Source organism: Musa acuminata, chromosome BXJ2-10 (genome assembly GCF_036884655.1).
Source record: "Musa acuminata AAA Group cultivar baxijiao chromosome BXJ2-10, Cavendish_Baxijiao_AAA, whole genome shotgun sequence".
Lineage (NCBI taxonomy): Eukaryota > Viridiplantae > Streptophyta > Magnoliopsida > Zingiberales > Musaceae > Musa > Musa acuminata.
This window is the reverse complement of record NC_088347.1, coordinates 19,707,387-19,724,847: the sequence shown is the minus strand read 5'-3', so window position 1 is coordinate 19,724,847 and position 17,461 is coordinate 19,707,387. Positions and strand designations below refer to the sequence as shown.

Here is a 17,461-nt window from a genome sequence, read left to right as displayed (position 1 = left end):
TATAATTATATATATATGTATATATATATACATATATATACATAAATGTATATATATACATATATATGTGTATATGTATATATATATATGTATATGTATACATATATATGTATATATATATATCTACATATACATATTTATGTATATATATATATGTATATATATATATATATAGCCGTTGTTATTTGAGTGAAATTTTGTATACGCCCCTCAGCGATGGAGCAAGCAACGGTGGAGATCGGCGATCCGAAGTCTCCAAGGGATCCCTGGTGGCTTTAAATTGCCTCTCGGAGCCCAAAACCCTAATCCCCCACTAAGCTCGCCATTTTCTCCTCGCGCTCCTTTCCGACCCCTTCCCTCCCGGCATTCCATTCCCTCCGCTATGGAGTTCTGGGGTAATGTTCTTCTCTCCCTTTGCTTGTTTACCATCCCTCTCCTCTTCTTTCTATTTGACTCTGGGTAGGAGGTTGGACATCTGCCCTCCGATCATTCTGTCCTTTTGGCTCTTGATGACCCTACAGTTAATTATAATGTCTGTGAGTGTCTTGGTTTTTCGCCAATAGGTTGAATGCAACACCGTAAATGTTGCAGCTGCTATTATGGAGATTGTGATTTAGCGTTCTTTTTCTTCTTAGTTTAGCTCATATTGTTGTGTCTCAAATCATGCGCTTGTGTATCACTGGTGGTTTCATAATCTGTTCTGGAACGTACTATATCACTGTTCCACTTTATCACACCCATTATGCGGCAGTACGGTGTCAAAAATCTTTCTTTTACATTCTTACAGTTTCTTTTCTGTTTTCTTCTTCAAGTGTACTTGAAACAGAGGCTTCTCGTGTGCTTTATGCATGTAAATTTTGGCGGTAGACTTTGATGAGTTATAAAATAATTTAAAATGGAACATGGTGTTTTGGGCAAACGGAACGTGTCTGAGAAAAATTATATTTAGAATAAGTATGCTATGAGTCTGGTGTTACAATAATGATAATCTATAGTGAACTCATATTTCCTGAATTTACTAGATATCAAAATAAGTATTCTGGGTGATATATCGCACATAAATTGAGGTAATTGCTACCTGCGGTATCAGTAAAATCCTAAAAAGAAGAAGGTTAATGAAAAGTGCTTGTTGACATTTTTAAGGTTTTATGTTCTTTGAGTTATTTTTAGTTTTTCCAAGTATTTGTGCAAGTCATAGCTTGCTTTTTATCCAGCCAAGATTCTATCTTGGCTAAGTTACATTAAGTTCCTCTTCCCTCAAAATTCCTTACCTTATTTGTTTTGTTTGTCACCCATAGTAGTGTTTTCATCAATCAATTTTGCTACAAATTTTCAGGTCTGGAAATTAAGCCTGAAGAGACTGTCAAGGTTGATCCTGGAGAGGACAAATATTTGCATCTTTCTCAGGTTTTACTTCGCCGCGTACTGCTCAAAGTGTTTCTTCATATTGAAAAATGATTATATTAATGTCCATCTATTACCATGCAGGCTTCTTTAGGGGAGACTAAGAAGGGAAATGAGAACATACTGGTCTATGTGAAATTTAACAACCAAAAGCTTGTACTTGGAACACTCTCTGCAGAGAAATGTGCTCAAATTCAATATGATTTAGTATTTGAGAAAGAATTTGAGCTATCTCACAGCTCAAACAATGCAAGTGTCTACTTATGTGGCTATAAAACTGCTGCACTTGAGGCAGACGAATATCCTTTTGATCTTCCCGTAGGAAGCTAATTTACGTACTAATTCAGTTTAATATTCATGTCTTGCACTACATAACAGATATTTGCTACTTTTGATTTCCTTGACTAAGTTTTTCTTTTTGGGGGTCTACATTTCCTGATTTTGATGGTACATCTTGTTGTTGTCTCTTATTAAATATTTTGTTCTCATTCTGTTTCTCTCCTAACAAAAATGTTTGCTACTGTTTGAATTCCAGAGAGTGACTCGGATGCTGATGAAGATATTCAACTTGACCAGAAGACTAATGGTGTGATTCTGAGTACACTTGTTGGTTTCTCGATACCAAGTCAATTTATGTTCCTTGTGTTCTTGATGGTTTACCCTGTCAATTGTCTGGGTTATTATTGCAATTAACAAATGATGTGTGTTACTTCAATTTATAACTAAATTTTGTATTTGTTCATAAAGTTAAATCAGTTTAACTTGTAATTTTGGAGAATTTACTATGTTATAGTGGACTTTAGGTGGTTTTCTTATGTGATACTGTTTTCCATATTTTTCAGGCAAGTCTATTGTGAAGGTTGAACAGACCAAATCTACAGAGGGAAAGCCAAAAGTTCCTCAAGCAAATGCCCCTGCTTCCAAGGCAAAACCTAAAATAGAGGAACTGAAGAAGGCAGATAAGCAAAAGCCGAATAAGGATGATGATGAAGATGTTGATGGTGAAGAGTCTGACGAAGATGAATCTGATGATGATGAGGTCTGTGCAATGTCTGTCAAATATGTTATTTTCTTGTTTGATAAGTTGTTTACATCCTCAGTATTTCAGTGCCCCTTTTGTTGTCTGTTCTGTTTGTTTGGTCTCATACTAATTTATGTGCTTAGCATCTTTCTAGCAATTGTCAAGCGATGAAAGGTTTTCATCAAGTTTTATGTTAGGTCACTTAATGAGCATGTTTTGACAATGTGGTAGCTGTTATTGATACATCTGTTTTATTTTGTTTTCTTTGCTAAATACTTCATTCAGGATATGGTTGAAGCGGAAGATGATAGCGAAGATGAGGACGAGGATGAAGTTGAAAGCTCTGATGAAGATGAAGCTCCTGTAAAAATGGTAAACAGATTGTTTACATATTTATTCAGACACCAGTTGTTTGGGTGGAACTATTCTGTTTTGTAATATTCAGTCATCAGTTGTTTTGATAAACTCATATTATAAGATAATTGCCATTGCCATTGCCATCTCTGCAGGCTGAACCTCCTAATAAAAGGCCAGCTGGTTCTGCTTTAAAAACTCCTGTTTCGGAGAAGAAAGCAAAGTTAATATCCCCAGGGAAAGGAGAGAGTCAGAAAAAGGGTAATGACTTGCATGTAAACTTGATTCATTATTAAATAAATATACATTGTTTTATGTTGGTTTAAACTATGATGCATATGAGACCAACAATAAACTCACAGGTGGTGCTGCTAAGAAAGATGGCCATTCTGTTACCCCTATTCCGGCAAAACAGAGTGGAAAAACTCCTGCTAAGAATGACAAGTCTAAACAGCAAACCCCAAAATCTGCAGGCTCAGTCAATTGCAAGTCATGTGGCAAGTATGTATTCAGTTCCCCCACCATTTCCATACTCATATATGAATCAGTTCATGAACCAAACAAACAATTTTTGTAGGAACTTCAACTCTGACAATGCTCTTCAATCTCATACAAAAGCAAAGCACAGTGCCGGCAAATGAGACACCAAGATCATATTTAGGAAAGTGGTGGGGCTTCTCGGATGGACCATTGGAAGTGATGAACCCACTCGGGGTGTTACGAGTTTTGTAGAAGTGGTGGGGCTTCTCGGATGTCACTATGAATGTTGGGTTAATAGCTTACAGTTTCCAAGTTTGCAGTTACGTTATTTTGTGTGTGTGGTGTAATCAGTTACCATTTTTTTAAAGTGCTTATTGGAGGATTCTGCAGTTTTTTCTGAGGATAGGACACCACTGAATCGACGAAAAATTATCGAGTCTCTCCTCAATTTCACGATTTGCGTTGAGATGGATGATTTTTGGATGATGTCCCTCATTTTTTGTTTTCTATAAATATCCTAAATGTTTTTCATTGTTTTTTATTATCTATTATTTTGACTTAATCATCTGTGTATCATTAAATTTTTTTAATACCCTAAATGTATCTCATTATCATGTCACTTTTGATATCGTCTATCGTTTTGACTCCATCATCATTTATGACCTTATGTCATCGTTTATCGTTCCAACTATGTTGATGACAACCACATAGAACATTTAGGATGGGGACACCAAATGAATCCCCTCCCTCTGACGTCTATTGCTTCGACCCCATAATCATTAACAACTTCATCTCCTTTATCACCTGTTAATGCCTGCATAACGAATGCACCTTTATCACCTGAAAACCTCAACCCAATGAGGCATGTAGGATAGGTTGTACCTCCGAGAGTTCGGTGGGATTTATTCTGCTATCATGGAGTTTCTCATGTTAACCTCAACACGCCCAGATCATCTTCTACCTGTGACAACGAGGCACCTTTGCCAGAAAGAAATCATAATTTCCGCAACTGGAATGAGAATAACACAGTTCAAACTGAAATCAGATGCTCGCTCTTAGTGAACTGTTGTGATGTGTAGCCACCTCCCGTGGATACGATGGAGAAAACCATAGTATTTCCAAGTACAACATAGCGAACCCAAAAGCATCACAAGTCCTCAGATCCTTGCATCCAATCTTCACACACAAACCATGGCCACCAAGAAATCACCAAATACAGACGAAAACATGAACAGTGATTACAAGTGGGCCTTAGGTGAGATCATCGTCTTCCTCCTCCTTTGCTTTAATTGCATTCTTCACTCTCAGCAGAAGTGTGGTTTTCCATGGATCCTATAGCCAATGGAGATGGAATCAACACAAAATATTAGACCAAATACAAGACTATTTTGTGCCTTATGCTGCCTTCATACTGAGTCAGGTAAATGAAGTCATGGTGAAATTATGCGCCACTTATTTTAGCCTCGTATAAGAAGGCAAAACTTATCATAGCCTTATATAATGATTCTATAATTGGTAGAGGAACCTGCGTTCCAGTGACCGATTAAAATCCAGTTTTGACATACATGGGCTAATCCGTGCCTCAACTTGCATAACAAAAGATGTTTGAGATCTTGACATACAAAGTAGTCTACAAAGAGGAAGAAATTAATTTTGATATCAGCACTAGTTTTTGATTTTTTTTTAAACAGCCTAAACTGCAGGATATGTGGTGAGAAAAGTGTTTTCTTTTTTCTTTGGTTCAAATTAAGAGTTCTGATAAGATGGAGAATCAAATGACAATTATGTTCAAATGTCAGGACTGTTCGGTGATTCAATTATGAGCAATTCATTATGGTTGAATATAGACCAACTGGCGAGAGTTATAAGAACTGATTCCATTCTAAAAATAGGAAACCAATGCAAGACAAATCTAAACAGTGTCATAATTACTAACTTGACATGCATGTTGTTTGGGCATGTAATTGGGAAGATTTTATATTATAATCCGATCACATTGTATCTCATCAATTTTGGTCTGAATTAAATTTTATTAAAAGAAAAAACTTAGATTGATCAGATATTGTGAATAAACTTTCATGCATGCATGCGTAAGTGCACCACAAATGATTAATATTAGATAATAGACTTACCAGCCGAGTCATGCTATCATATTCTTGGAGGGCATTAGTAAATTTCACAACATCTCCCTCATCCATTGAATCAGCTAAATCCTGCCATCAGAGTACTAATCTTATAAGACATGTTCTTAATGAAACATGTTAGATGATCCAGTTCACAGTTCATACATTTCAAGAAGAAGAAAATAAAGTAACCTTTCTGCATTCAAAAATACACGAAAGCATGCATATAAATAGTCAAATCATGATAGACATGTTGTTCAAAGAAAGAGAAAGAGGAAGAAATTAAATAGTTAATAATAATTTAGCTGAGATATCAAAACTACATTATAGAAAACGATGAACTTAATTCTTGATTTCAACTTCAAGGACCTATTACATATGCATGCAATTCGAACGCATATCTACTACCAATCAATTTGTCAAGTTCAAAAATTATTGTGCCATAGACACTTAAGTTGTTAAAGAATAGATTGAAAAGTTTAATCAAGAAAACAAAAGCTAATAGTATACTATATTATTTCTTTAAATCTTCATTAGTCTTCTATAGTATCTTTATGCCTAGAAATGCAAAAACCATATGCTTCAACATCCTTGACTACTTAAACTTCCTATATTTCACTTTTCATTTTAAAGTCCAAATTTGTTGAATTTGAAACTTAGGCTTTCAGAAAGTCACAACAAATTCCAAGTTGAATCAGAGTAAGTCATCTTGCAAACAAGATTCAGAGAAAACTGATCAATGCAACATAGTGAGGTAATCAGTAAATGAGAATTCAACCCAAATACCACCAGAAAGACAAGATAAAGTGTCTTACAGCTAAAAGCTTGTATTCACGTGTGCCTGAAAAAGTAGGATCAAGTTCCTGGACAAGCAAGTAAAATCCAGTTAATTTTGTTATAAAAGTCTCAGAAAAAAAAAATTCAACCACCAACCAAGAGACGGACAAACCTGATATCGCTCTAATGCATTTGTCACCGCAACAACGTCATTTTTGCATAACTGACATATGCCAGCATTAAGGAGAAACCCCTTAACACCATACTTAAGAAGAGTGTTATTTATTGAATGGCGTGCTATTGCTTCATATATTTCAATGGCTTTTGGGTATCTGCAAAAAAGTTACTGTGTCAAAATTTCAATGCACACAACTGTAATATAGTTAAAAGATCTTGAAAACTGGATGTTTAAATCCTTAAATCTAATTGGACATTGGGATGCTTAAATCAGAAGTATATAATTACTTGAAGCTAGTTGTTGGATATGTTGATAGTTTGCAATAATATAGATTATATGAACCACAAATTTCCTCTTAAAGGAAAATAAATCTTAAAGATCAGCATCTTTAAGAAATCAAATTTCCTAAATAAATGTTAATTTCATATGATAAGAATATCAAAATCACAACAAGGTGTAATTTTTCACTGAATCCAAATTCCTTGTTACCGGTACAAAAGGGTCCTCAAAACTGATATATAGTGCAAAGTGCCATATATCAAGGTGTTGTAGCACTAGGAAGAAGTAACAAATAAAGGCGTATAATTACCCTGGACATATAGAATAAACTAGTTCAGGCGAGTCTAACTAAACACTGTAGGTAACTAAAATTTGAATTGGTCAAGATTCCAAGACCATCAGTAACATTTTGAGTGCTGCAGAATTGCCTACGCAGCAAACTCAAATTCATTGACAAATGAACATGATTGTTTACCTCAAATGAAAAGAAGAAAGATATAATGAGACAACCCATGTCACATGTATGACAAATTGATGGGATAGGGGCATTGGTTATATCAATAGAACAATTACATCAAATCAAGAAGTATAACTAAGCCTTGTTAATTTAGAAGCAAGATGAAACATATACTTTGACATTGCAGCCATGCTCCTACCACGTACTGAATGCAAAAAAAGCTTGAAAGCAAATCTCTTTTATGTCTAGAATCTTCTACTTAAATGCTGATAAGATACATTAGCAAACGTCATAGTTCACAAAAGAAAGTAAAAAAAATGATATTTATGGATAGTCATTTGACTTGCTCTTTATGTTAATCAGAAAGAGTAAACAAAAATTTAAATACAGACAACTTGCTATCTTACTGTTCCAACTGAGCCGCAAATTGTGCAACTTTTTGCTTGCATTGGTTTGCAGAAGTAGTCACTTCCTCACTTTGAAAAAGGTCAGCAGCTTGCTCAAAGTAGTCCATGGCTTTCTCTAAATTCTGTTCTTGCTCATTTAATTCACCAAGTTCCTGAAAGACATGGATTCCCCAGCAAGCAAAATCAAATATATAAAACATATCTTTTTATATGTGCATGTTATCAACAATAACAACAAGAAGCTGTAATGTCTCAATCAAGGTTCGCCGTACCGTACCGTACCGGCGTTTCGACCCGGGCTCGGTACCGGTACGGTATACCGCTCGGTACACCCAGGTGGACCGAGCACTGTACACTGCTACACAGTACTGTACACTGCTACAGTGTCGGTACGGTACGGAGCGGTCCGCGTACCGCTGGCCTGTCGGACCGGTACGTACCGCCCATACCGGGCGGTACAGTCCGGTACGGCAAACCTTGGTCTCAATTATTTGAGGTCAGCAAGGTGAATCCTTTTATATATGCATGTTATCATTGACTTAAATCATGAACGTACAGTCACCATCATGGACCTCAAGTGCTAAACCCTTCTTTATGGTGCTACTCCCTTCCAAGCACACATTAGAAATGGGTTTCATGCTGTGCAGAGGGTAAGCTGTTGGCTTGGCATAGAGCCTATGCTAGCCAGGATGTATCATGCCAGCATGTTAGCAGCAAAACCCAAATCACAAAATTTAAACCCTTGATTAGCATATCTACTGATATACACATGTTTCATCAAATTGAATAATTATAATTTACTACCATAAAGTTTTTTAAAAAAGTAAGGCAGTTCATCACCTTGCAGTATCTTGCAGCCATATTTAATCTACCAATCTCCAAGAAAAGTTTCACAGCCTGACTTAATGACTGTGAAGCATCTGCAAAAAAGAAATGGAACATGTACCCAAGGTCAGAAAAGGGAAAAGGAATGGTGCAAAAATGATTACCTAATATATGCTATTTCAATATAGATTGGTAAAACTAGTGGAACGAGAAGTCCCATGATGTTCCCAGAAAAAGGTCATTCATGTATGGTTCCTGAATTCTTGGATCTAAATCTTACATAGATAAAACATCAAATAGCATCAACCATTACCAATATTATAATCATTGCATTACAAATATAAAGCACTAGTTAGGTCTAGACAAGGATAAAGGCGTCAATAGAAACTAAGAGCCTCAGAGATGAAAAACAGTTACGGTGTTAACCTGACATGGTTGAATGTGTTTAGGTTGATCCTAACCAAAAGTTATTCTCATACTAGTCCTGAACCAGATGGGACCAGGGAAGAGAGAGCAGGAGGACAACTTGTATGCAAATAGAGGCAGATAAAAGGTAGAGTCACTTTATAATGCAGCCCTATCACCCAACTAGTTATCCTCACTCCTCTTTTCACCAGGTCTTGAACACAGCATTGAGAGAGCACCAGATCTCCGTTTAAAAGGTTGGAAATGAATACACCAAATAAAGGGTATTCTAACCCTAAAACCACCCTTTATTCTTAAATCAGTCATTCATCAAATAAAGATGAGAGATTTTATCCATTTTTTTAATCAAAAGGAAATTTTGGTTGACATCACCCAGCTCTCCTATTATACCGTAGAAGGACAATGCTAAAAGCTAGCTGTCTGTTCATAAGCCAACAAATGCAACTTGACCACTAGCTAACCACCTACTGCAGCTAAGCTTTAGAACTAAGATTGATCAACAACTTCCAAGTGATATGCTAGGCTATACTAGGGTGGTCATTAACTAGCTAAAAGAGGAACATCAGTAGAATTTGACCATGGGTGGAATTAGTGGTGGAGCATGTGACTTGGATGGCCACAGAGAGGTTTAAACAGGATCAAACTCATTAACACCAAATCATACCTGAATAATGTTGTGTTAAGCCCATATGAAAATTGACAAGATCCAATCTAACTTCATGATGACTTTTTCGAATGTCATCTAGGCCAAATCCAATTAAATAGGGTCAAAACATATTAGTTACTAGGCAATTGGATTTGAATAGACACACCAAGTTAAAATTGATTAGATTCGATTTAAACATGGACCTCAGTATAAACAGTGTCACCTGCGCTCTCATATCCAGATCTAAGTTCCCATATCACTGCATATACCCACATCAATGAGTATCAGACCTGCTGTACCAAGCATCCTACTTATAGATGGATTTGGTGGGTGATTCCAAGGAATACAAGGACTTAGATTTAAGCTCATGAAATTAGTCCATGCCTTCCATAAGCCATCATGTTGACAGTTGACACCTATTCATTGCGAAACAAAAAAGAAATAACGAAGATGATATGTGTAATTTATTCAGCCAACATGGCAAAATGTTGATTATCATATTGACAGTACCCAGTGTTATAATAGATGCATAGTCATCAAAACGAACTCATGCATCCATGTGTGAGCTAAACACTTAAGCACATGATCTGAATTCCTACTTTCTAAGACTTTCTTGGTTGAAGATTCTGAAGGCTGTCATAAGCTTTCATTATTAGTGTCACTGTATTTACTTCTTATCTCCTTGTAGAAAAAACACACGTACACATTAGAATCCATTTCACATGTCAATCATGCAAGATTGCTGCCTAAATTAAAATTGGCCTAGGGTCAACAATCATAGTATTGAATCAGATTGACACTATTGTGATTGTCTAAAAGAAACATAAATAAAAGAAGGTTTTATACAGGAATCAAGGGAAAGGTCCTTCAAATTTTCCTCTCTCCCACAACCTCATCTCTCCTATCACCAGCTGCACCCTGTCCTGTAAGACACAGGGAGAAAGAAAGAGAGAGACAGAGAAAGAGGGAGAGAAGAATGATGAGAACAATTTTCCCTTTCCTCCCTAAAAAAAAAATCATCCATAGAAAGCGAGTGTCAAAAAATCCATTACAGCAGTCAAGGGAATTACAGAAGAAGATTTTTGATAAGCTTTCCTCTCATGAGAAAATACCTTGAACGGAGATTTTCTTATAGCAATTTGCTGCATCTACATAAGCTGAGGCAGCTTCATGCTTGCTATCTAACTGCATTATGAAATCAGAATGAACAACATAATAAACATGTAAAGTGATGATATGTCAAAGTCAAACTACTCAAAACCAAAACCAACAAGATAGATACCTTTAAATGACAGTTAGCAAGTTTGATGTACACTGTACCAGCTCTATCCCCTGCAATACCAGTGTAAGACATGTCAATTAAGAAGCGTGACGTTCCCAGAATTTCTGACATGATAGCTCATAAACTCACATAACAGCTATGCTAAATAATTAAACTTAAGTTGAAATGACAAAAAAAGTGATTAAAGGTTTAGCAAGACAAAGACAAGCAATGGTATCTGGGAGTGAGCTCAGACAAATCTGATCGATCTGACGGAATAAAGGGATAAGACTTTTTAAAAAATGGGAAAATTAAGAATAACAAAGAAAAATCAACGGAAGAAGGATCCAGATTGATCTACTATAGTCATGATCTAAATAAATCTATAGTCATGATCCAAATTGTTCCACAACACAAAAATCAACTAAATATAATCAAATTTAATTGATTCAGGCTTACTCTAACTAATTTTGACCAGTACTTGAACAGTCCAATGATGAGGATAATCCCTAACCAAGATGATGTGATCCAAGAGGTTCGGCTCATCTAACCTGATGTAAGTTTGACCAATTTAGATTTTATTTTTGATTTCATAAAGTTGTATTACTTAATTAACACAGATAGTCTTGGTTGAATTTAATTGAATTAATCTTTATATGTGAAAAGTTATGATCTGAAGTGAGACTGTAGCTTGTAAAAGTTTAGTTGTTTGCTTAATTAGGTCAGTGTTTGATCAGTACTTTTATTCTTTGTATTTTATTGAATTCAAACCAAAAAAAAACCTAGCTTGGTAGACTGTAATAACTATTTTGCAAATGCGAATTTTAGACTAGTAATTGTTTAATGGAAAAAAACTGTTGAATTGTTCTTTGGCCAGACAGCTCTCTCCTCCCCCTTCATCTCTCTAAGTCCCACTCTCTCGGTCCTTTTCTCCTTTCTTCTTTGCATTTCCTTCTTGTTCCTCTACATCTTTCTTTTATCTCTTTCTAATCTGCTGGACAATCCTGCAGTCGACCAATCACACAGAGTCGAAATATTTCTATTCCCGGACTTTTAAGTCCATTATACGACAATTTTGGACTTCCCCATACTGAAAACAGATCGGATCTGATTAATTGCACAACTACAGCAACTTTCAGCCAATCTTCCTCGTATCTACAGCTAGAAGGATCAACAATACAGCAACTACATGATCGAACAATTACTTTGCAGTAGCCGTGTCCTCACCTACGAGCCCCAATCTACTCGGATCTTCCGATGCTAAGATATCAGGATCAAACAGGACGATGAAATGACATCCAATGACTAACTCATGAAAGTGGTGATACCGATCGGGAGATTCAGCAACAGATCCTCAAAGACCATCATGGAAACACCGATCGGGAGCCTAAATGAACCGCGATCAGTACCGGGAAAAGAGAAGAAGGAAGAGGGAGCATACAGTTCTTAGCAAGCTTGAAGCAATTGGCGGCCTTGTCGAACAACTCAGCCGCATCATCGTACTTGGATCCGAAGATCCCCCAGCCGGCAAGCTTCTTTTCCGCCTTCTTCTCGAACTCCTCGCCCTTCGCCGTCTGATCCGCCATCCCCCTTTTCCGGCTGTGACCGCACGACGAAACCCTTTTCCTCCTTTTTTGTTTTTTTGCTTTTTTCTCGCCCGGGGACGGTATTTATGGGGAGGTGAAATGATACAGAAACCCACGGACAACTCTTACGCGTACGGCTTACGCGCACGTCTATAACCACTCGAATGATGTCCAATTCACGATTTGGACCGTTCTCAAACTCAGAGTAACGGACCCCACCTCAGTATTCATATCTATTCTATTCTGTAATTAAAATAAAGACGATTTCCCTCAAATAATCTCTTTTTTTTTCCTCAAAAAACGTTCTATCTTAGTTTTTTTTTCAAATAATACCCTTAATTCGAATAATATCAAATTTTCTTTCGTATTTTTTGGCTAGTTTTTTTATCAATTCTTTTACCCATTTTGAATCATTATAGTGTTTTCATTTAACTCATTTATAATATTTATATAATTTTTTATTAAGGTATTAAAAAAAATATAAATATTTTTTTGTTATAATATTATATTTTTAGTCTTGTAATTGGTTTGATTGAGGTTAAAAATTTATTTAGGTTATTTATAGTATTTTTAAATAGGTTTAAGTGTTTTTATTATGGTAATTATAATAAGCTAACTTTTTTTATTTTATTTGGGTAATATTTCTCATAAACTATTATAAATATTTATTTAATCCTGATATGATATATTAAATTATTTCTAGTGTGTTTTGATTGTATTTGGCTCACTTAATAGTGTTCCGATAAAATAATAATACTTTTGTCGAGGTATAAAAATATTTAAAAAATTATAACTAATATCATGTTATATTTTTATTATTTATAAATCATTATAATATTAAAATTTTATGTTTGAATTGATTTGATTGAGATTATGAATCAATTTGTATCATTTATAACATTTTCAAGTAGAGTTTATAGTGTCTTTGTTGTGATAACTAAAATACTATAACAAATCAAAACACTAACAGGTGAAAAAAAAGTATCATTAAGATCTTATTTGGTGATGGATATTTAGGATATTATTCAAAATTGGAACACCATTTGAGAGAAAAACAAATAAAAGAGCATCTTAGTGAATTTTTTTTAAGGGAAATCGTCTTTAAAATAAATAAAAAAACACATTAAAAACCATATTGGAAATTACTTATTCACGTTTGACTAAATGATGAAGCGAATTTTAAATTTGTGATAACAGTCAAATGGTTGACATGTGAGGATTGAGTTCGGCTTCTGATGTTTCAAATGAGTATAATTCTATGAAAACTCACATCGAGTTTGTCTCATCTTATCGATGCCTAAGTCTAAATCCACCCAAATATGGATCCAATGTAAACTTGGCCTTACCAAGCAACCTCAAGGCCACAAGTGATAATAAAAATAAATTTTTTTTAATTAATTATTTATTAACTTTATATTTTTTTAAAAAAATAAAAATAAAATTTTATTATATCAAATGACATACATGCTCACATGTGGAGAAATATCACTTGTATAATAATAATATCAACTAATTTAGATATGAGACTTGATTTTATACTATGGGGAATTAGAAAGCTCTCTGGACTGAATGAACATGAAGATATGTTCAGAAATGAACCTTGTTCATATGATGCTACTAAAACTTTTGATTTTGTTATGACAACATTTGATTGGCTATTAATAGGAATTCTCATTCTTCGTCCTTTTTTTTGCTTTAATATTTCACCAATTATTTAATCACCCCTATATGTATATGCATGTAATTCACCCATTTAGTTATTCTCTCTTCAAATTAATCTTCTACTTCCCGTTTACCTTCCTCTTTTAGGTGTTATGAATGAGGTTTTCTAAATTAAATATAAAATATTAGTAGTATAAGCAAGATGTAAAGCATATGGTGCATGAATTATATAGTCAATCATGATGAATAAGTTTTTACTGAATTTCAAGTTTTTCGAGCCCAAATTGATTCCAATCTAGCTTGATTTTTCTTTGAACATTATCGGTATATCGGGAACTCTTTGGATTGACTATCTATAATATGTAAAATTACATCAGAGACATTCCTGATAAAGCTCGTGGAATAAGTCGGATTTGTTAGGATCAAAATTAACACTAAAAGGGGGTGAATTAGTACTTTTATAAAATTACGTCAATTCAAAAATCTCGTTCGATAAAGCCCGTATCGGAAAGATGAATTTAACTCGAAACGTTCGTAAAAGTAGTGAGCAAGTAAATCAGTTTACAATATGAATGCAAAGTAAAAAGTAAGTGCAATTCGAGTTTATAATGGTTCGGTTGTCGCTACCTGCATTCGCTCTCGATTCCTCTCCGTCGAGGTCACCGACGTTCACTGCCTATATCAATTATCTTCTTACAACTTTTTCTCCTTTTAATAGACTCAGGAGAGAACTTTTATAACTCTCTTTTATACTAAACCCTACTCCCCCTTTAGAAGACTTTTTAAACCTAGAAGGAAGAAACTTTATACTTTAAGAGAATTTACATATTTTTTCTCAAGTATATATATATATATATATATATAATTTCTTATTACCTCAAGTAGGAAAGAGTGGGGTATTTATAGAACCAAAATGGTTTAAAAAATAGAGTAAAAAAGTATCATATCCCCGATTTCAGGGTATTGAGGGTGCCACCTGAATCTTTCTCCCCCTTTATTATTGTTAAAAAGAATGAAAGAAAGAATACAATGGTACAAAATTTTCTTTTACATCAATGCTCTAAGAATCATATAAGGTATACAACCATAAATATAAAGGAATTGTACATAATAAAAATCATATAATAAAAGATATAATATTAAAGATTATGTGAATACCAAAAGACATGATTCATGATAAATCTCCTCTTAAAAAAAAAAATCTTAGAAGATCAAATAGTAAAAGATCTTCAAAAGAATTTGAACTCATGAATTCTGAAAAGTCAAGAGAAAAATCATAATTCATTTGGATAAATATTTTTTTTAATAAAAATGAAAAAATCAGAATAAAGAGTGAGGAAACTTAATTCATATAAAGAAAATCTCAAATCATAATTCCAAGGAATTCAATATCACGATTTAGATAAAACTTCTCTTTAGTAAATAGCAAAATAAAACATACAAGATTAAATGGTAAAATATCTTGATTCATGCATTAGAAATCTTCAATCATCAAGATTATGATTAGGATAAAACTCATTCAAATTTAAATAATAAAATCATCAAATTTATTTTCTCAGTTCAAGAGATTCATAAAAAAATGATACGAATGGATTCATCAATCTCTTTTCGAAAACTCGATAATATAGAGTTTGAGAAATTTTTAAGTAAAATATATTTCCTCTTTTGGTTTTAATTTATATAATTGATTTCATACAAGCATTCTTGAGTTTTTTTATATCAAAACCATCCATTATTTAAAAATAAGTTTCATCACAAAAATCATCAAGTTCAATAAACCATAAATCACAAAAATCATTATTACTTCAAATCGTCATGCATAATTTTATCATTATTACTCGACGTAATTTTTTCGTAAGCACTAATTCACTCCCCCTCTTAGTGTTGACTCGATCTTAATAATTGGTATCAAAGCCATGTTTTTTTCTCATTTAGTTTAACACCTAAGAGAAATTGCTCTTTTCGGCTTTCAAGAGGGTCACTCTATCATTCGTCCTCCCATGTTTAATGGGACAAACTATATTTATTGAAAAACTCGGATAAGAGTTTTCTTGCTTTCATTGAATCTCGATGTATGGAATATCATTGAAAATTGTTTTCAAAAGTCTTCTAATCTAATGAACAAATTGAATGATTTGGATAAGAAAACTTTTTCTTTAAATGTAAAAGCTATGAATGCTTTATTTTACATCTTAGATAAAAAAAAATTTAATCGAGTTTTTATTTATGAAACTATGCATGATATTTGACACACTTTTGAAATCACACACGAAGGCACTAGTAGAGTTAAAGATTCTAAGATAAATCTTTTAATGCATGATTTTGAGTTGTTTCATATGAAACCAAATGAAACCATTAGAGATATATACACCCGTTTTATGGATATTGTCAATGGTTTAAATGCATTTAGTAAAAGTTTTTTGAATCTTGAACTTATTAATAAAGTTTTACGATCTCTTTATAAAAATTAGGATTCGAAAATAACTGCAATACAAAAGGCAAAAGACTTAAACAATTTTCTACTTAATGAACTTATCGGGTCTTTAATGACTTATCAAATGACTTGTATTGAACATGATGTACTTAAGAACAACATTCCAAAGAACATGAAGGATTTGACACTTCGAACAATAGAAGACCACTTGAGTGATAACTAAAGTGATAATGATGATGACATAGAAATCCTCACTATAAAAATTAAAAAGTTCATGAAACAAGAATTAAATAATAAAAATAAATTTAAAAAGGACACAACTACTTGCTATGAACACAATAAGCTAGGGCACTCTAAAGATGAGTATATAAAACTGAAGAAGTTGTCAAAGAAGAAGGAAGCACTTAAGGATGAATTGAGTGCATCCAGAGCAAACCAATAAAGACAAAGTGGTGAACTATACCTTGGTGGGTCTCGACGATGAGGTAAATGACTCACCTGAAACTTCTTTATTTTACTATAAAATTACTTGCTGTTTTTCATGAGTTGTTTTTAAATTAGTTAGTAAAAAAATAAAAAAATACAAAAAATATCATGCTTTTCTTTCTAATGATTTTGAAAAAAACATTAAAAATTTAAGCATGACAATTGCATGTTAACTCGTAGCCATGAAGAGTTAGATTCACTTAAAAAGAAAATTACATTACTACAATAAACAAAATAATTTTGATTGAAAATGCTTTATAAATCATGTTTGATGATTTAATGATACATAGTGATGTAATGATGTAATGAAAATGTTAAAAGTTTTGATACTTGATGATTTTATACTATGCATGAGAATTTGAAATAATAATGATTTGAAATCTTATGTTTTGGAATTATGTGTTATATTTTTTATCTTGATTTTTTTTAATAAATCTTATCTTTTGATTTTAAATATTTTGATTTGACATAAAAGACAAAGGCATGTTTGTACCAAATAAATCACATAAATTGAAACAATTAAAAAAAGAATGCATTTTGAAAATTTCTCATCTCTATCTTATCATTTTTTAATAAAAAATTGATAAATCTATTTATGTCATTTTGAATCTCTTCAAAGTGATTTTGATGATTTTGATTATTTGAATTTGAATGA

The 17,461-nt window shown here is 33.5% G+C and overlaps 2 protein-coding genes across 2 annotated transcripts; one reads left to right on the top strand and one right to left on the bottom strand.

Moving 5' to 3' along the window:
- Nucleotides 1-258: 258 nt before the first annotated feature.
- Nucleotides 259-3,659, top strand: LOC135624409 (histone deacetylase HDT2-like). The gene is made up of 10 exons (XM_065127975.1): nucleotides 259-395; nucleotides 1,337-1,407; nucleotides 1,489-1,705; nucleotides 1,837-1,851; nucleotides 1,940-1,990; nucleotides 2,247-2,443; nucleotides 2,711-2,797; nucleotides 2,935-3,040; nucleotides 3,142-3,280; nucleotides 3,357-3,659. Exons 1-10 carry the CDS (start codon nucleotides 383-385, stop codon nucleotides 3,418-3,420), a joined length of 960 nt encoding a protein of 319 aa, XP_064984047.1. The 5' UTR covers nucleotides 259-382; the 3' UTR covers nucleotides 3,421-3,659.
- A 629-nt stretch (nucleotides 3,660-4,288) lies between these two features.
- LOC135624410 (alpha-soluble NSF attachment protein-like) lies at nucleotides 4,289-12,284 on the bottom strand. Its single transcript, XM_065127976.1, has 9 exons — nucleotides 12,080-12,284; nucleotides 10,660-10,709; nucleotides 10,490-10,562; nucleotides 8,321-8,400; nucleotides 7,481-7,632; nucleotides 6,332-6,491; nucleotides 6,198-6,245; nucleotides 5,392-5,472; nucleotides 4,289-4,591 (listed from the first exon to the last, which is right to left on the bottom strand). Exons 1-9 carry the CDS (start codon nucleotides 12,222-12,224, stop codon nucleotides 4,511-4,513), a joined length of 870 nt encoding a protein of 289 aa, XP_064984048.1. The 5' UTR covers nucleotides 12,225-12,284; the 3' UTR covers nucleotides 4,289-4,510.
- Between the last annotated feature and the right edge of the window lie 5,177 nt (nucleotides 12,285-17,461).

What these genes read in the sequence shown, in the direction of transcription:
- LOC135624409 (XM_065127975.1), top strand. An exon ending in ATGAATCTGATGATGATGAG is followed by an intron (nt 2,444 to 2,710) that starts GTCTGTGCAATG and finishes TACTTCATTCAG; the next exon opens with GATATGGTTGAAGCGGAAGA. An exon ending in AGGAGAGAGTCAGAAAAAGG is followed by an intron (nt 3,041 to 3,141) that starts GTAATGACTTGC and finishes ATAAACTCACAG; the next exon opens with GTGGTGCTGCTAAGAAAGAT.
- LOC135624410 (XM_065127976.1), bottom strand. Translation starts at nt 12,224, where the DNA reads ATGGCGGATCAGACGGCGAAGGGCGAGGAGTTCGAGAAGAAGGCGGAA. An exon ending in CTTCAAGCTTGCTAAGAACT is followed by an intron (nt 10,710 to 12,079) that starts GTATGCTCCCTC and finishes CTGGTATTGCAG; the next exon opens with GGGATAGAGCTGGTACAGTG. An exon ending in ATGCATTAGAGCGATATCAG is followed by an intron (nt 6,246 to 6,331) that starts GTTTGTCCGTCT and finishes TTGCTTGTCCAG; the next exon opens with GAACTTGATCCTACTTTTTC.